Below are 20,665 nucleotides of genomic sequence, written 5' to 3' on the forward strand. Positions count from 1 at the left end.
CTCAAAACTGGATTATAGATGGCAGAGAGTTGGTGTCGTAAACCCCCGCCTCTGTTCAAAGATGGTCGCTCACAGTGGACATAGATGGCTTCTTTCACTCCTCTTTCAAACCATCTGTCCTCTCTGTCCAAAATGTGAACATACGTACTCTAATCTAACGTTGTACAAAGAAAAACAACAAATGGCGCAGCACAAACTACATCTGGAAGATGGCGGCTAGTACAGCTGATAAGAAAGCCAGAGTTGGATATGGAAGTATTTTGCATTTGAGGTGGGGGTAACTAGGGTGTGAAAATTGATTTGCAAAAGGCAATGTACAAATGATGTTACTGCGTTTCTTGGACTAACTGAGAAAAATATTCCAATTTAGTGAAGCACTTAGAAGACCACCATCCAGATGTGTTTAAAGAATTCAAGTTGACTAAGTATCCGTTCTCAGAAACAACATTCAAAATATTTTCCTTCTCACGTTATCCTCCAATGTTTGCTACAGCTGGCACTGCCGTTGTGAAATCAACATTTTAACCATTGGATAAAATGTTTCCAGTCATAATCATTAAAATTTCACTCTGTCTTTTCAACTAAATATAATGTTAACAACTATAGTAATTGTCTTACCATCATGTCAATGAGTTTTTAATAAAGGAGTTTATGTTTGAGTACATGGGATGATCATTTTGTTTTGGTATTGAATTGGATATGAAGAACCATGTAAGTCTACTGTGTACTGTGACCAGCTACTAAATGTCTGGCAGCATGACATCTGTAGTATGAACATGCCAGGGAAGATTACCTTATTTAAATTTGGTTCATTGATTATCATCATTATTCTCTGAATGCTTTGAGGAACTAGCCAGTTCCTCAAAGGGAAATAATTTAAAAATGGGTTTAATTTTGCAGGGTGTGGGGCCAGTTGTGGAGCTTGCGTCTGCTCTGTGCAGAACTCGCATTTCACCATCAGTTCTCAGTTAATGTAAATGTCATTTTTGCAAGATTACAAAGACATTAACATGAACCATTTTTTTCTCAAATATTTCCATTTATCAGTGACGACTTCATTATTTTGTGCTAAGTTGGTGTAACTGCCAGCTAAAGAAAAGAAACATCCTCAAACCTCTAATTTTCTACTCCTCAGTTCACACCCATGTATCGCCGGCATTAAGAGGATAGTATCTAATCTGCTTCCTCCCTTTCGCTCTCTTTCATGCACGCTCCCTCTCTCGTGCACCTCCGTGCTGCCTTACAAGCCTGCAACAGAAGCAGCTTTTAAAAAGCTTTTGTAGTGAGGAACATTTTTTGGTGGATGAGGAAAGGAGACATCTCTGTCAGAGATGGAAATGTGTCTATGTGATCACTGATCCCTCTGAGTGTAGTAGCCCCGAGAAACGCTGAAACATAAGGAACTCGTCATTCTCATAGAGAATAGGCTGCTTGACTCTGACTAAAGTTAGAACTGTGGAAGATGAAGCCACAGGGAGTTGTCAGAAATATTTCTGTAATAGGAGAGTTGCTGTGTTTTTGCTTGTTATGCTCCCTTTTGCTCACTCTCCCTTATAGTTTGTGTCTGTTTTTTCTTATGATGATGATGATCATCTATCCACTCCCTCCCTTCATCCTGTTCACTATCGTATCTTTTGTTTGAAGATTGGACAGTGTGTACTTCTGAAATAAAATAGTTTGTCACTTTGTGAAATTACTAAAAACAAAATGTAGAATTGTATTTTTAAGTTGTTTAATGCTTAACAAAGTTTAGTCCACAAGCACACGTTTTACTTTTGGAGACAAGAGCAGTGTCTTTGTCCGACTCCCATTGCACATTGGCAAACACGCTGCTAGTCAGCATTGCTCACCTGAATTACAACTTTGTTTGTAGAGGGTATGTATTAACGTTCAAACTTCTGTGATAAGCTGTCAGGTTTGGCAGGAATTCACACAGCAGCCTCGGTGCTCAGACAAGAGGACAAACAGTATGTGTCTTTCTAATTCACAGGGCTCAGAGCACCGCAGGCCTTTTATTTGGTGTAGCAATTACAGAATTTAAAAGCAAGGCTGAATGAGACTGAGATATACTTGAAATGGACAGTAAACAAAGCTGTTGAAATCACTAAATGTGAGAAAATGCCATATGCCAGAAGCCCATTATCACTAGAAAAGTGTGGCTACGAAGGACTTGCCAGAACAAACTGCCCCGGGAGCTCCCAGAATGTAGAGAAAAGAAAAACAAGAAAAACGAATGAACTTTTAAAAATGATCATAATGAACCACTGTTCTTCATCCGTTCTTGAATAGCAAAACAAAGGGGAAACGATTCAGTCGGAGGAATGAGTCATCATCGATCAGCAAGTCCTTAATCATAAAGAATTCAAGTATGAACTGAAACAAATGTCAAACAGAAGGTTTGCTTGACAGGAGATTTGGCTTTTAAGGTGACAAATTCAACAAAAGAAGAGATGGGAATGACAATAGAGGGGTTTTTTTTTCTTTCTTAGAATTGTTTGTAGTGACAGAAGCTCCATCTCTGAATTTATTTGTGACCTAAATGTTTACAGTGATTGTCACATTGTGAGTTTGGCAGGCCGATAACTGGATCAGCTTGTCTAAGCTGTTCATACATACCAAGGGTTTTGTTGTGGAGCTAGATTTTTGCAGCATAAAGGGCAGACGAGGCCAAGAGGGGCAAGTAACACACTGAGATTCTGAAAAAGAACAGTTGTAATCCTGTAGATTTAAGCCTTTATGTGCAGCAGCCCAGATAACTGGCACTAACAGCAAGGCTGGTCTGGACGGACATTTTCTTGAGCAACCACTTTGTCAGAAATAAATTAAAAGAAAAACTAGAGTATAAGTATATAGCTTAAACAAACTGACTAATGCTTTGATTTTAATTAAATCTTTTTTTTCCCCTCATAATGCCAGTAAAGTAGGTTCCCTCGCTGTGCACCCTGTCACCTGCCTATCTCTTGCCTGTGTGGACATTTCGTGTTGATCAAATCTATAGTATGTGATGTAGAAGCAATTTTAATTTCATGCCTCATAGGACCAGTTGAGCCTATTTTCTTAAATCTGTGGTGGAGATTTTTTTTATAAGTGGATTAAAACATCATCCAAACAGAAAAACAGTGTGGTGTCCCTTGAGTAAAGGAGAATTAATTTGTAAGCCAGTTTATCCAGGATTTAATGAAAAGCCACAGCTCCGCTGAAGTTCAGCTCACTCTAAAGGTGTTCACCTTCAACTTCCCCGGCATGGTTTATATTTACCCACATTTGCCTTTTTATGGGTTCTGTTTCCTCTTTCATGTAAATTGCAGCACAAATGAATGCAATGCAGGTGGTCTGACAGATGGTCATTTTTGCTTTGGCGCAGGTACGTGTAAAAGTTGTGTTACCCAGAGCTTGTCTCACACGACGATGTGTGCCTATCTGCATTTTCAAATTGTCTTCTGTAACATGTCATACCTGCCTCAAGGAAATTCCCAGCATGGAAAACTGGGACTTTATTATATAAAACTATTCAAGAGGTCTATCTAAAATAATACAGTTAGGTGTTTAAATATTTTTTCTAATTTTACTTTTTTTCTCCCCCAATTTTAAATGAAACAACTCAGATGCAGTTGAAGCGCAGACTTTTAGCTTTAATTCAGTGGTTTGAACAAAAAGATTGCATAAAAATGTGAGGAACTAAGGCATTTTTTTCCTTTTTAAACAATCCCTTAAATTTCAGGGGCTCAAAAGTAATTCGACAAATTAAATAACTGAAAATAAAATGTTCTTTTTTAATACACAGACTGAGAGATGCGATTTAAACAGTTCTTTATTTCTCCACACCGGGTGCCCTATAAACACTGTGGTTCAAAGTCCACAGGGTCTGGGAAACACAAAGGCTTCACATTCGCTCCGCTCCTTGTCAACACCAACTCCACACCAGTAGGGATGGGTATCGTTTAGGTTTTATCCAATACCGGTGCCAAACCGGTACTTTTGAAACGGTGCCGGTGCTTAAACGGTGCTCAAACCGGTGCTTAAAGAATGGAGAACAGACAATTGGTCCAAAAACCTCTCATGTTCAGCTGTTTTTTGTAAAAAGATAACAATGTTAGCCTTTTCTGCAGCTATAGGGCAGATATGGTATCACTCTTGGCTGGAAGCAGTGCTTAAACAATGGGAAAAAAATAAATAAATTAATAAACACAAACTTTGTCCTAAACCTCTCATGTTTAGCTGTTTTCCACTTTTTCTTTGGTCATTTTAGCCTTTTTGGCCAGGGTGAAGGGAGCATCTGCCATCAAACAAGAAGACAGCCGCATGTAGCTATGATGATGTTTGCTAGTTCACCTTACATGCATTAATGTAATAACGTGGTTAGCCTACTCAACAACAATATTAAGCTACTCACGCAGAGAAGAGCGGCTTTAAGCACTTGTTGCTGCTGAGTTTGCATATTTTGCTGTGAAGTACAGCCAGACTTTTGACCGCTTTGCCTTGGGCATTTTTAATCTGTAGCTCTGCTCTACAAGAACGTACGTACCTGGCCCCGCCTACTATCCTCGGAAATCTAAAATGATTGGCAAGAATCTAAAGTCGTCACAGCTCAGGAAAAAAAAGCACCGAAATAAAGCACCAAAATGTGCGCTGCTTTTCGGTCTGGTTACTACCGTTTATGTCAGAACCGGTGCCATCATGATACCGGTACCCATCCCTACACACCAGGCAGTTCCTCTCACGCTCAGGGGTCCAGGGGTCACGGTACGAGATAGACCCGGGAAACCTATTCACAGAGACGAGGGTTACTCCAAAGCAAGCACAAGAAACGACTGCATTCTGCAGAACCGGGCAATACTAACTAGAGTGCCTCAATATTCCAGCGACGTACAGCTCAGTGCCCCTGCCTTAAGAAGAGATGGCAAACAAATGTGGAATCACAGGTGATCAGCTGCAGGTGTGTGGGCCACAGGCGGGAGCTCAATCTGAGGACAGAGAGACAGGAGAGAGGAACCGAGGCGAGCAAGAGAGGGGATGGAAAAAACAGACCAAAAACATTTGTGTCCACACTGGGCTGGCTGGGCAGGCACAGGGACCATGACAGAAAACCCTTTGCTGACCATGACAGCCTGAAGTCTTGAACTCATGGACATCACCAGATGCTGGGTTTCCTCCTTTTTAATGCTCTGCCAGGCCTTTACTTCAGCGGCTTTCAGTTGCTGTTGTTTGTGGGCCTTCGTGTCCGAAGTTTAGTCTTCAAGTGAAATGCATGCTCAATTGAGTTAAGATCAGGTGACTGACTACTGCTTCTGTCCTGTGTCACATCATCAATAAACGCTGTCAATGAAATCAATAACATGTTTATGCCCAAGCCATTGTCTGCCTCCACTGTGTTTTATAGACGATGTGGTATGCTTTGGATCATGAGCTGTTCTATGGCCTGTTTCGAATTTTTGCCAACAGAAAACCTCTTCTCTGAAAAAAAAAACCAACAAAAACAAACACACACAAAAAAGCACATGGACTCTGAAGGGATGATGATTTGGAGTTTTACAGCCACAGGACCTCTTGACTTTGTATACAGAGTAGCTCATGGTCGTGCAAAGTATTAAAGAGTTAAATGTAAGGCAATCTGCCTGACAGCTAAAATTTAGCTTCAACTGGGTTCCAAGGACAGCAGCAAATCTACAACAGAAAGTCCACTTATCCAATTCAGGGTCGCGGGGGGGCTAGAGCCTATCCCAGCTGTCTTAGGGCAAGAGGCAGGGTACAGCCTGGACAGGTCAACAAGTCTGTTGCAGGGTTAACACATAGAGATAGACAACCATTCGCACTCACATTCATAACTATAGGCAATTTAGAATCGCCGATTAACCTAACCCCACTAATTGCATGTCTTTGGATTGTGGGAGGAAGTCGGGGTACTCAAAGAGAAGCCACGCAAACTCTACACAGAAAGACCCTGGCCCGATAGTGGAATTGAACTCAGGACCTTCTTGCTGTACTAACCACTGCACCACCGTGCTGATTGAAATGTTGTGGCGGGACCTTAACAGAGCTGTGCATAAGCTGTGGGCGTCTAGGATGGTAACAGGAATGTGCCATAATTTCTCCACAATGATGTAAGAGAAAATACATGCAGCAGTAACACACACACCAATAAAAATAAATAAATAAATAAATAATGTATTGGCATGTTATTCCTTTACTTATCCATGATACTAGCCTGAAGCTAGTTGTAATGGGAGGATAAGGTGGCATTCACTCTTCTTATACTCTGTCAGTATCACACGCTGATTAAATTTCCTAGAGCAGCCTGCAATGGCAAAATGGCTTCTTGTATTTAGACAAAGTGTGCTTGTAGGGACAAAGAGGGTAAGTGCATCATGTAGAAGCAGAGATGAAGGAGGGGGCGAAGGCTGATGGATGGAAAGAAAAGAAAAGAGATTGTAGAGACAATGAGAGAATGAAGAGGAAAGGGGAAATGGGAAATGGGTGGAGAGGAGGTGGGCAAACTTAGTTTGACATTTGAGTGGTTTTCTGTTCATTTCTGTGCTGTTTCTACTGTAGCTATCAGAAAGGAATGACTTCAGAGATGTTATACTGATTGGTAAATGAAGAATAGAGAAATGTAAGAACAGGGTAAGGCTTGTAAGGTGTTCCCAACAGCTGATGCCAATGTCGCGAATGCACATTGTATTCTCCAGATATTGGGACGTAATAAGTGGCAGCAGCATCTAACCATGATATATATATTTATTTATTTTTTAAGTTTAAAACACACACACACACGCACTCCAGTGAAATCACAGAATCAGGATTTTTTGTGCAGGTGGCAGACATTATTTAGTCGATCTTCATGCTCTTAGGCAGTCCAGAGCTCCCTACATCTTGTGCTTCTTTTTCCTTTTTCGAATTTTCCTCGTGTGCTTAATCACCTACTCACCAGTCCTTTATTCATTTTACTTCTGAGGATACCATCTCAAACAAGATTGTTAGTTTTAATTCAAAAGGGGCCTATTATGCTAGTTTCTAGTTTTGTATTTTTATGCTGAACTCCATTAGAGTAGCTTTTTATGAGTCACAGCTCAATGCAGCATTTCAGTGGAGCCAGTGAAACAACCTCACTTTTCCCTTAAAGGCAGCTTTGTTTTGATTGGTAGACCCTCATAAACTGAAGGTTTGAACAGCTGGTGGGCAGGTTACTGTGTGTAAAGCTAGAAATGTGGGTGAGATTACCTAATTAGGGCTCTCCCATCTATATGTCATGAACACCCAAGAGTAATAAAAGGTTGACCTTTTAGCTCACAGGCATGACTTGTACCAATGAGGATCCACCCTTGTATCAGTATATACATAGCTGTGGCTAGTTCTAGTCTTTTCCTTCTCACAGTTACCCTGTCCATTATCAACTTTTTTTGTCAGCATCCCATCCATTTTCTTCATTAGTCACCTCAACTCCTTTTTCACACAGTTCTTCTCCCTCTCCTTCATTATATTTGATATACTTCTTTTCTCCACTTTCTCTCTCTCTCTCTCTCAGAGTGCGGACTTTCCCTAAGGATTCTGCCTTATTGGGCAGGGACACTGTTCGAGCCCTCATGTACTACGCCTTGAAGGTCTGGAGCGACATTGCACCACTTAACTTTCACGAGGTGGCTGGAAGTAATGCAGACATTCAGATCGACTTCACCAAGGCTGACCACAATGATGGATACCCCTTTGATGGGCCGGGGGGCACAGTGGCACATGCATTTTTCCCTGGAGAGAGGTTTACGGCTGGAGATACACACTTTGATGATGACGAAGCCTGGACCTTCAGATCTCCAGGTAAGTGAAGTTGCAGTATGCTATCTATTTTAAATTGCGGCATCTGCTATATTTATAAACTATTTGGTGCCAGCAACACAAAATAAGACACTTTAATTTCCTTTTTTAATGTTCAAAATTAGTTTAATGTTTGAATTTAAAAAGGGGCTTTTCAGGCAAACAATTCATTACTTATAGATCATTTTTTTAAAAAATCTATCTATTCAGTTTGCATTGCCTGCCTGTTAAATACTTTATTGATTTTTAAAATCGTACTCTTGCTCATTACTTTAAATTGCCAAAGTACTGTACGTCAAGGGCCCCTTCAGTGCCTGGGTGTCTACTTTCATTGGTTATTCGATCTCTGCTGGTTATTACAAGAGCTTGACTGCCAAACATAGGTGACCAGTGTTTGCAGGTTCCAAACTGTGGAATTACTTTGATGTCAAAAAACAGTTTTTGTACCAGGCCTAAATGTTTTTATTTCTTCTGTAAGGGGTTAACACAAAGCACTGGGTAAGTGGCAGTATGAGGTATTCTTGCCACTTTCTATTTCCTTGATTTCATGTTATCTGAGTAGTTTGAGGGATAGCGCTATGTAATCTCTACTACGTAGGTGGATCACTTCTTACTATGAACCTACTGACCAATCAATTATCTGGAAAACAAGGTCACAATTCCTGGAAGACCACACGGATCTCTCTGCACAGTAGAGTTTTTAATGTCTCTTTGTTCCCCCGATAACCATCATTATTAAATATAGATTCTTACACACAACCTTACTCCAATATTTATTTATTCTGTGGGCAGAAAACAATTTTACAGATATTTTGTTGTCCTATATGCATTAATATATGATCATAAAGCAAGATACCTATATTCAAGTTGCTGTAGATTAACCCAACATTTGAAGTCTATATTTAATCATTGCTCTCACACCATTAAACACTACTGAGGCTACATCTGAAAGAGCACCAACTAAAACTCTCCTTCAAACAGGCTAAACTTTATTAACATAGTAGCCGTTTTAGCAAACATGGTGCTTAAAGTGCACCCTTTTAACGCTATATTATACAGTTGCTCTCCTGCCAATAAACTTAGCAACTGACTTAGCAAGTTGATAACCAGCTTTGTGTGACCACTTATCCTAATTGCCAATGTTAGGGTAAGTGAAGCCAAATAGCAGAAGACATCCTGTGTATACTGAAATCAAATTGTAGTACAGGGCTCTGGATGTTGCCACTTGTTTACAATTGCCAAACTGATTAGCAATTTGCTGGTTATTGTAAACCTTCTAGAAATCAACATCAAACTAATTTGCTTATTACTGGCTGTTTGAACTCTGACACTTCTGCATTCACCTCAGTTCAAAGGAAAAGAAAATGGCACTCTATTATTTACTGGCTGTATATCGTGTTTCATCATTATTTATTTGTTTGTTTGTCCTGTTTCAGTTCACTCCCTATTTAAGTCATTATCAAAATGGATTATTAACCTGAGTCACATTGATTATTAGCTGTTTTCCGATGTGTTAATACTGTCACCACCACACATTTAGCCAGTGAAACATGTTCATCCAGTGTGTTTCTTGCTCTGAATTGTGTGGTTTAATAGATTTGTTTATGCAGTGTCCTCTTGAATGATCTGGCCAAATTTCTTTCATCAAACAGTTTTCAAAGTGCTTGATTACCCGCCAAGGGAGATGTGGGAGTTTGAAATGAGGACATGTTGACAGTGGCTCTGAATGGAATTCAATCAGCCTTGCCAATCAAAAATAAATGAGCTCATATTAGAGATATCCGTCATTCTTAGACAGCTCTGGAAAATCTCGCCCAGTGTTTTGTCTCAAAACCACTTACATTCACTTTTTCATTATTCACTCATATGTTCATTCATTCACCTTTCTTCTTGTTGCACTTTTGCTGAACCATATGTGTCTTTGTTGTGTTATGAATATGTGTAAACCTCAGACTCTATGCTGTGTGTGTGTGTGTGTGTGTGTGTGTGTGTGTGTGTGTGTGTGTGTGTGTGTGTGTGTGTGTGTGTGTGTGTGTGTGTGTGTGTCCCCTCACAAATTAAATATTTGTGTGTACTATTTTTTTCAAAATAGTCGCCACAAGGTCAAGTTCCCTAAACATGCCAGTCACTTAGCATCATCCTCATTTTACGTCCAACGTCCTTAGCTTGAAAAGAAGAGAAAAAGAAAAAAAACAGAAAGTAGATCAGGTTGGCAAGTGGGAAAGCATTAAAGGACCTCTCATCTGGATGAAATAAGCGGATGGAGCAATCAAGTCCACTGAATGCATCATCAGGCAGGGACTGTCCCAGCACGGTCACACGAATGACAGCATAAATCATTAACTCTCCTTTTCTCTGACTTGCTTTCTTTATTCGTCCTTTCATCTGCATGACTGAACTTAAAATGACCTTCCTCTCTCCTTTACTCTATGCCTGCATCTGTCCCTTCTTTATGAAAGATGAATGGACAGTAAAAACTGATGAGAAGGGGGGGTAGAAAACATGTGATAAATATTTGGCACAATTGCTTCACACAATCCTCCAAAATGACTTGACCGTGTAGAAATGTTCGCCAATCAGAAGTCTAGAAGCCTGGGAGGGAAAGAGTAAACAAAGATGGCGCATAGAAACGGAAATGAGTCCTACGTGTGGACAGACAGTGAGGTGGAATCATTCTTCAATATCAATATCTTTTCCACAATTCTGAGGAAAAAAAGTCAGAATTCTGACTTTTTTCTCAAAATTCTGAGATAAAAGTCAGAATTATGAGAAAAAAAATCAGAATTCTGACTTTAATCTCAGAATCTAAGATTAAAGTAAGTTTTTTCTCAGAATTCTGGAAAAGAAGAAAAAAAAGACATGCCCTTTTTTTCCCAGTGGCCCTAATCCTCTTCCATACCCAACACACAGAAAAAGTTGCCTTTCAAAAATACCTGTGTTTGTGTGGACGTAGCCTGAATCTAACTAATGCCTATCATTGTAGACTCTCTACTTTACAATATAAAGGGGCTTGAGGCAAATGTTAATGTGAGACTGTATAATTAAATTGAATTGAATTAATGAAATAAGGGAAGCAAGCCTGAACATAACACACCCAAAATAAAAGATTATCAAAATAAAGCAGGAAGTAGCAAACACTGAGACATGGAATAAGACATGCAAACTCGACAGAACTAAATAAAGGCCATGGAGAGAGAACACAGAGGGACTAGACAGACACAGGGACTTGACTGGTGAAACAGGGATCTCAAAAGATGACAGCTAAATATTATATAATCTAATGAGGAACAAAAGCAAAAGTAAACTCAGAAGCACTGGGAAACAATATGACAAAGGATTAAACAGAACTTAAACACAAATCAACTCACAAAACTCAAAATACTGATTGTTGGTTCCTCTTGGTGAGCAGTTGGCAAATGTTTGCAGACAAGTCAGCATCTTCCATGAAAATTATGGGCTGCTGTGGTTATTTACCAATGGCCATTTGGCAGTTTGATGCACTACCCTCTTTGCCAGTCGTCACTGCTGGGTGAAATTGGTTGCACTCTCCAATGGTCACTCACCACAACTGGTGTCTATTGTCTTGGGATGAGGAAAAATTCCCTTAATCTAGTAATGGTCTAGGTTTAAACAAGCTCTCAACTTCTTGACCAATACTTTCGCTACCTTGGGCATCACATGCTGGTTTTTTGTCAAATGCCACCCGTGTGTCTTCGTTACACAAGTCTGTTGTTCAGTGTAGCGTTTTAGAGACCGCTAAAGTCAGGTAGCTGCAGGTGTGACACAGTTTTCTCAACCAGATCCATCCCATCTAGAGCTTTGCGTTTTGCACATAGTTTTGCTTTTTTCCACTTGCAGATTAATTTCTTTTCATTTACTTGTTTACTACACTTAAACCACTACTTATTTAATGAAGGGGAAGATTATTGTTTGGGTTAAAACATGCTTTTTCAAAACAGAAACCCTTCAAGTTGAAAAATGACGAGCTGGGATTGACAGATCTATTTTACTAATGCCATAATCCATTGACTCATGCACGGCTGCCGAAGGACAAGTTGTGCGTAACTGAAACACGCAAGCAGCTTTGACAAAGCAGCATTATTTGACATCGCAGGAATGAGAACAGGCTGTTTTGACATAGAAACTATTATACAATGTCTACACAGGCGATGTAGTGACAGCAATGCATTTGTACTGCACCAGCTTTAGTGCTGTGTCTATGTATATACAGGATGCCTTCAGGGACAATGCTGAATGTAGTTCACTTAATAAAAAGTATAAATGGGAGCAACCAGTGCATACTTTCTGGTGAAGGCACAGTGTTACACGGAAGTAGCTGTGTAAAGATTGAGGAAAAAAAGAAGTTAATGAGAAAATCAAATATGACCTTATTTCACACCTGCAAACTCGCACTTACTGGGTAAAGTGGTAGTGCATGTTGAATTGTCAGCTTTGTTTTGGCGTGTAGTCTCTGCAATTCTATAAGTGTTTGTGATGACATAAAGAATTATCCACCAGTCTTGTCAGTCACCTTAAATGAAATGCGGTTTCCAGGTGGTAAAAAGTTTAGTTCGTCACAGATCTATCTCCCATCAAATTGTGTTATTGAAGACTCGTGTTCCCTCACTTGTTCCAGCGAAATGTTAGGAATCAAATTAACTTTGATTTGTCTAATTATATCTGCTCCTTGTGGGTATTTGATGTCTGTATTTAGTCTTTTGTTTCTAATAAAATTGCAAATAGTTCCTCAGCAGGGGAAGAGTAATTGTTACTGCCATGCTGCGTATACCACCATCTGCTAAAACGTCCCTGAGGCCAATAGATAGAATGCCAAAAGTTTTTGATGTGTGAGGATGCTATTATTCCTCCTCTAATTCCAAGTGAAGCCTTTTCCCTTCCAGGAGAAACAGAATCACACAACTTGGCAGCCTCTACCTATTCTAACTTTTTATCACCTTACCCTCAGCATTCCCAAATAGAGTATCTGCTGGATGAAAGATGAATTCATGACAAACTTTGACACGAAAACCTCTTCCAAGGCTGGAAGCAAAATAGTGTAAGCAAACAGAATTTATGAAGCACCTGCCCTCACAATAGGAGCGATTTTGCCGCATAGAGATAATGATGCGATCAGTGTGCTTCTCGGGGTTATGTATACATTATCTTGTGAAATGCACTGTACAGAAAATGTTAGTTATACTATATGCACATGACAAACCAATACTTTATGTGAAGATGCTTCACTATGCAGGTATCTCCTATGGGCTGTTGCCTGGGAACAAGCAGTCTGCAAGCACAAAAATAATCACTTTGTACTTATAATCAATAACACTAATAAAAAGTGCTTGACTAATTTAGATAGTATTGTTTGTAATTGTTCCATGAATAACCTCTTGCTCATTTACATTGTGTTCAGGTTTTCCATTAAACATCAAAGATACACAATGCAAACATACTCTTATGTTTGGTATATTATTAAACCAAATAAGAAACCGTACTGAAGCTCCAAATGTCATGGCAGATTTTTGAGAGTCCAAAAATTCAGTGTGTGTTTAGACATCATTTATACTGAGAGTGAACTTCTAGACTGAATAATAAGTGTCAAAAATAATGAAATGTGCACCTCTGAACCCATTAGGGAGCTGAAAGCAGTTGTTGATTTAAGCACAAAAATTGGTCCACACATTTATGATCACATTAGCAGTGTGTACCTTCCCCTGTCAGATGACTTGTTATATAATGGTGGATAAATTGTATCTAACTTCAGATACTCATTGGTCCAAAAGTGCTTTTTTTTTTTGAGCATTCACAATGGAAATTTTAAACTGTTTAAAAAATTGCACTGAATTACATTACAGTACATTACATTGTGTGGTCCACAAACCCATACTAACTGCAGTAGTTGTGAATTAAGAAATAAGGCCCTGGCCACACAGGCCTAGAAAGCAGTTGGCATCGCCCTGGCAAATACCAGTTGCTAGGGAATAATGACTCTTCCCAGGTCACTTGCGACTGATGCTAAAGGCTAAAATTGTGATGTTTTGGAAGTCTGAGTAAAAGTTGTTTGGAGAACGAGGGTTATAACTGTGCTTCCATATGAAATTTATTAAGCTGTATTCATTGGCAAGACTTGCATAAAAGCACGAACTGAATCGTATACATCATAAATCTGAACTTAGATACTGGAGTGTTTTTTTATTTCACCCATAATGCTGGGTTAACATATTTTCATTCTCATAACTGTCGTCCACAAGAAAGAAGAAGAACAAAAAGATTCAGCACCCTCGGGATGCATTTTGACCTCAGCCTGGAGGCTTTAGATGGTGATTTGATTGGTGTGTGAGGCTGTCTAACCCAGCTGGTGAGTCTGTGATGGGGCCAGGACCTGTGTGGATGTCCCTCCTTTGTTTTCTGCTGTCAGGGCTGCGAACCATATGTTGCAGGACAGCAGCTCAATCTGCTCCAATTAGACCTCCCACCAGGCTGTTGCAATGGCAAGGCAAGCAGACGATGCTGGTAGTGTGGCTTGAGCGTGTGTTTGAATGTGTGTGTGGAATGATGGCAGAGGCATCAGCAGCTGCGTAGATGTAGGTTTGGTTAACAGGAGGAGGAGAGGTCAGCAGTGGGGCCTCACCTTTTTGACTCAAATTCACTCATAACCTGCCTCCAAAAAACTATCCATTTGGTTAAAAAGCATAATAGTGTTAACAGTAAAAAAAAATATATATATATATATAATATGCATTACAATATATTTTACGTGCTAATGTTGGGAATGCCGTTGATTTTTGCCTGTAATAAATAATTCAGAGAGGATTAATGTGTACAGAAAATGGCCTTTTTCCTGCACTGTGATGCATTTCCTCAAGAGCAAACTTTGCATCTAGTGCATTAAGATTTTTCATCTGTAAAGCAACAAACTACTTTTTTTAAGCATCTAAAGAGGAAACTCTTCCTGAATGTCTCTAATCAGCTCCCCAAAGAAAGTCAGAGTCGATGAATTCTCTTTTCTTCTGTGGTGCTGGGTGCACAGTTCAGCTCACGTCCAGATTTTAATGTTTTGTTTAGCTGTTAAAATTGCCTTCTCTAACACATTGAAGCTGTCAGGCTGGTGTTGTGAGGCTCAGGGAAAAAAGTTAATTAAAAAGCTCTTAATTTCTTCACGTCACACTCTGCCAGTCTCCCCCTTGCTGCTATCTTGCATCCCGCTCTAGCGTCATCAGCTTGCCTAGCTTGTCTCCAAGGCATTGCTTAGCTGATGCCGGTATCACTGCTGAACTACATATCCGTCTGCTTGTAAGACAACAGGCAAAGCTATCAGAATCATAAATTGTTGCTCTTAGCAACTTTTTCAGAGGCGTGATAATCCCTTGGGAAGATCTAAGCGTGTTAGGTCAGCCCACAAGGTAAAAAATGAGTGTTGGCGCTTCAGCAGATTGTGGAGCTATGTAATTGTCTTCAGAAAAATGAACATTATCAGACAAATCCGTATCTGAGTAATTGCCTTTGCTAATTCCTTTCCCCCATCTCCCGGTGCATTGTTCTCAGCGGGACCCTAAATCTGGGTCTGCTAAGGCCAATTCCTAATGTGTATGATGCTGCTGAATAGTGGAAATTAAGCACCACATTTAACAGGCCAGTTCACCCCTGCTGTGTAGATGGATGGTTCTGGCATCCATTACGAGTCGTGAGAGGTGGAATCTCGGTGAGATCAAATAAGCGGAGGTCTGGAAGTGCTGTTTTTGCTTTGACAGGCAGCAGATTGCTTGTATTAATTATCACTCAGCCAGCAATCTGCTTCTACAAACTGATTACCCTGACTAAAACAAAAGCATCATTAGGCAGGTGAATTTTTCATGACATTCAATTTTTTTTTCTGTGTGTGTGTGTTTGTGTGTTGGGAATACATGCACACATTCTGTGTACTGTTTATGTTTCTGTATGAGGAATGGTTGGCATATTGGGCATGTTACCCTATTTTTGTTGTGTCTTTTCCAATGATCGTTACACTTTATTTTACCCGTCCTCCTATTGTTTTGTTGGCAGCAGAGAGGAGGGGAAGTGTATACTTTACAAGCTCCAAGAGAACAGAAAACATGAAAGAATCATTGAAAATATCAAACTCTAGTCTCTCTCGGCTACATTGTGCTATTACATTCATAGAGCATTATTTGAAACTGCAATTTAAAGGGTTTTTTTTCTTTAAACCTGCTCTTTACATTACAGCGTACCTTATCTGTGCCCTGGTTTTCAAACCACATTTCCAGACTGATGTATGTTAACAATAACATGTTACTGAAGTAAAATACTGAAAAGAAAATGGAAAAAACCCACCAAACAATGCTGCGGAACAATTCAGTGCCGGGAAATACAAACAGGATCAAATTCCACAGACAATAAACAAACAATAAAGTTAGAACAGGTACACGTAACAGTGGGATGGTGTGAAAGAGTTCAGCAATTATAAACTTTGTCCACTGGAGTATTGTATTGCACTATTTATTTTTTCCTTTAGAGTCAACAAAATATAACTAAAAATCTTCTCTAAAGCAGCCGCTTCACTTCATATACTGTATGTATTTGTATCAGAATTCAATGTGTCATAGAAAACATACCAATATAAAGAAGGAAAACACACGAGAAAGAGTTTCATTCTGCGTGTGGTTGTGTCTCTTATCTGAGTGTTCAGTTTGTCTGGTTACTAACAACTCGGTTTGAATAACTGGAGCAGTGGACAGGGCTTTCGGGGCTCACCGATCGTATTGGAGGTCATTAAGGGATTACAGTGTTCTGTGCTAAATGTGATGTCACTGTGTGATTACAGTGATGGATGTCAGCTTGAGGAGCAGCAGATATTTGGAAGAACGTTCTGACCTCTGCTAGAGAGATATTTTTTTCTTCTGGTGTGGCCCAAACAAGGGAAAGCGTAGCATTTTGCCTGGGTGGACTGAATTTTGGCTGTGAGCCAATACCATTACAGACAGTGTGGAAGTCCTGAGCATGAAGTGCATCCTCGCAAAACCTTTTTAGTGATTAAGTCAGTAACCTTAGAGAGGATTGTACTTCCTAGGAGCACAATATTAGAAATTTAATGATGGGAAATAAAACATACTGACAGAACAAAAACAAAACATGGAAATGACGGAAGCGTTGAGGGGGGGAGGGGCATATACAGATATGCTACTTTGTTAGGTACACTTTGTAGAAGCAGCTTGGGCCCCTTTTCTTCATGGCACAGATTCAACAAGATTGAAACATTTCTCAGAGATTTTGGTGTATATTGACATGATATCATCACAAAGTTGCTGCAGATTTGTCAGCTGCACATCCATCATGCAAATCTCTCCTTCACATCTCTAACATGCTCTATTGGATTGAGATCTGGTAGCTGTGGAGGGCATTTTGCTCCAGCAAAGTCATTTTCATTTTCAACAAAACAGCTTTGTGACATGGTACTTTATCACCCACAAGGAAATGGATACACTGTGGTCATAAAGGGATGAACATGGTCAGCAACAGTACTCAGGCAGGCTGTAGCATTTAATAACGCTCAACTGCTTCTATTGGTCCAAAGTGTGCCACGCTTTTACTTTGTCTACACCAAATTCTGATCCTACCATCTGAATGTGACAGCAATAATTACGACAGTTTTAAAAAACATTTTAAAGCCTGTGAGAAATGTAACCTCAGTTTCCAGTTCTTAGCTAACAGGAGTGGCACCCAGTGGTCTTCCTCTGCTGTAGCCCATCTGCTGCAAGGTTCAGCATGTCATGCATCCAGAGATGCTCTTTGTCCTTCTTTGGTTGTAATGAGTTGTTATTTGAGTTGCCTTTCAGCTCAAAGCAACCTGGCCATTGTCCTGTCACCTCTGGCATCAACGAGGCATTTTCATCTGGAGAGCTGCAATGCACTGGATATTTTCTCTTTTTTGTGAACCTTACAATGGCTCTGTGGAAAAATCCCAGTAGATCAGCACTTTCTGAACTATTCAGACCAGCCCGTCTGGCACCAATAACCATGCCACAGTCAAAGTCACTTAAATTGCCTTTCTTCCCTAAATCACCTTGTTCACTTTGAACTTCAGCAAGTCATCTCGACTGTGTCTGCATGTCGACATGCATCGAGCTGTTGTGTGTGTGCTGATTAGATATTTGTGTTGATGTTAACAACTGGTTACAGGTAGCTAACACATGAGTTAGTTCTTTTCCAAAAATAAGTTGTTTCAGGGTATTTACCCAACTTCCAGATGTAACTAATCAGTTTGAACTCTAAAGACTGACCTGACACTTAATAAAATGGATAAGTTAAGGGGAAACATTGTCAACTGTATTTAAAGATAACATTTATTGTGATACAGAAATTAATGAATCTCTAAGATTATTCTTTTCATAGTGACAGAAGAGCACTGAGATTTAAAGCACACTTGTTGGAGGCTGATTGGCTCGCTGAAGGCGGGCAAGAGGATGATTGGGCTAGAGTAATGATGTCGGTATTGACTTTGACAGTGTGGGAAAGTGGAAGTGGTGTAAAGAACAGACTAGCAGTCGAACAACCAGGAAAGCAGGCAAGTGAGTGATTACACGTTTTCATTACTAAACTTATGCATAAGCTTCACCGTGTTTAAATTAGCAAAAGATGGGAAGAGGATCGTATCAAAGTAAACCCAGCTAGAATAGCACTGAGTATTTTATGCTAACCCTAAAACTGCATACTGTTTTGTGGCAAACACGTCTCCTATGTGCATTCATATAGTCCAGTTACAAATAGTTGTATTTATGCTATGAGTGACAATGATTGAGTTATTACAAGCTATTTTTGGTCATTAAAAGAGTAAAATTAGCTTAATTACTAAATCTTGAGTGAGGGATTTGTGACTAGTTGCAAAGACAGCAGGAAGTACTGATTATAGATATTCATGCTATTGACATAGGCTGACTTTAGGGCATCCACTAAGGAGCTGTGATGTTTTTTATGGGTCTTCTTGACCAAGATCAAAGCAACAGAGTCCTGTGATCCTCATCTTTGTGGACTGGAGAACTGACAGTCAGGAGAGGGTTGAAAGGTCTACCAAATGAAGCTATTAATTTTTATTCTCAGCTCCATGCCATGAAAGCATTTGGACTGATAAAAAAGCTGCTTAATGGGTCAGTGGTGAATCTGGAAGAACAAAGATTGAATCCCTAAGAATGTAACAGTCTGAAGAGCCATACTGAAGTCTACTCTCTCTCTCTCTCTCTCTCTCTCTCTCTCTCTCTCTCTCTCTCTCCATGTGTCTCAGTCTCTGCTTTTCTAAAAGAATTTGGTGCATTCACACAATCCTTGCCTTTCTGACTTTGTCCTCAGTCATTATGTCTATTATGTCTGCTTCACGTGGACCTTAAATGCAATGACATGGTACATACTGTGCTCTGAGTCCCTGTTCTCCCTTTCTCCCTCACTCTCTCTCCCTTTCTTTCCTTCCTATTGTTCACCTGCAACATGTGCTTCTGTAGATTAGAGTTGGCATTTGCCTCCTGACCACCCCAGGTGAATACTGTAAGCACGAGTGCGTGTCCCAGGCCGTGGCCGACCTATGGTTTACTGAATGCAGACTTGCGCACATAGCCACCAAGGAACTCTGAGCTAGCTTGGTTTGACACGGTACCTCTTCATATTTTTGGAAATCTAAATCTCTAAGCCCCAGGTTCTGTCTTGCTTCACAGAGTCAGACAAGGGGTTTGGGAGGATTTTTCTTTTTATGTTTTAGCTGAAGATGGAGGGAAGGTGCTTTAATAGCCTGCAGCCTCTTTAGGTGTCTTTCCGCACTAAGATTTTGATTGGCGGCCCAGGGACTCAGGCAGTATTACCATAGTTATCTCACTATACCACACACCTGCAACACTCAGAGCTTCCTGAGCTGTCTGTCATGCCTCTCAATTTGCACCACAAGTTGGACAAAAAAAAAGAAAAGGGTCAATTAAGGGTGCAGACCCATAGCAGAAAGGTCACATTGGCGACCATCGCTGTGGATCTCTCCAAAGCAATTTACCAAAAAGTCTTTCATGCCACCTTCTCTGTCACTGAATGCTAATGTTAATTGAACATGTGTGACCAATCAAAACAGTCTGTTGGCCATGGAGGAAGAAGCAGATTATCCATTTACACATGATCAGTGTCTGCAGCTGAAGACCTAGAACTACTTCTTTATAGCAATCTGCAAGCTGTGACATTACACATTAATTGATTATCTTGTCATAAAATCAAATGCAAAGCAGCAGTAAATCCTTCCACAAATGTACTTGAAAAACAAATTGGAGTGGTCTATTATTATTTTAGTCAACTGTTACAAAAATTAACTAATAGTTTGAGCACGATAAAGCGAGTTCTTACATATAGAAAAATGTGGTTTGTATATTATTTAAATAATGGCTATAACCATGCACGAAATACAGGGACTATAGTCATAATAGTAGCAATTTTACAGAGCATTACTTGTGTTGTGTATAAGTGACCTTTGACCTTTACAGTGCATTTCTAAAGAGGTTTGCTCTTTCTTCTTTATGTTTCACTAAACGAGGCTTTTAACAGTGCGCTTACTTTCATTTTTTGTGTAATCTCCTTTCTGTCTCTTTCAGACTCTCACGGCATGGATCTGTTTGCAGTCGCAGTCCATGAGTTTGGTCATGCCATCGGTCTGGTCCACACCTCTGCAATGGAGTCCATCATGAGACCGTACTACCAGGGCCCTGTTGGAGACCCTCTAAAATATGATCTACCCTATGAAGACAAAGTCAGAGTTTGGCAGCTTTATGGTATGTAGAAGGCGCCCGTGTGTGTGTGTGTGTGTGTGTGTGTGTGTGTGTGTGTGTGTGTGTGTGTG

At 40.0% G+C, this 20,665-nt stretch overlaps 1 protein-coding gene across 1 annotated transcript in view; it reads left to right on the top strand.

Moving 5' to 3' along the window:
* The window catches only part of LOC102194225 (matrix metalloproteinase-17-like), a 92,149-nt gene that overhangs the window by 53,440 nt on the left and 18,044 nt on the right, over positions 1-20,665 (top strand). The window contains exons 4-5 of the mRNA XM_005729268.2: positions 7,523-7,809; positions 20,421-20,597. Coding sequence (XP_005729325.1) covers positions 7,523-7,809; positions 20,421-20,597 — 464 coding nt within the window. The remainder of the gene's footprint in view (positions 1-7,522; positions 7,810-20,420; positions 20,598-20,665) is intronic.

Source organism: Pundamilia nyererei, unplaced genomic scaffold (genome assembly GCF_000239375.1).
Source record: "Pundamilia nyererei isolate P.nyererei 1_Seehausen unplaced genomic scaffold, PunNye1.0 scaffold00032, whole genome shotgun sequence".
In the NCBI taxonomy this organism is placed as follows: Eukaryota; Metazoa; Chordata; class Actinopteri; order Cichliformes; family Cichlidae; genus Pundamilia; species Pundamilia nyererei.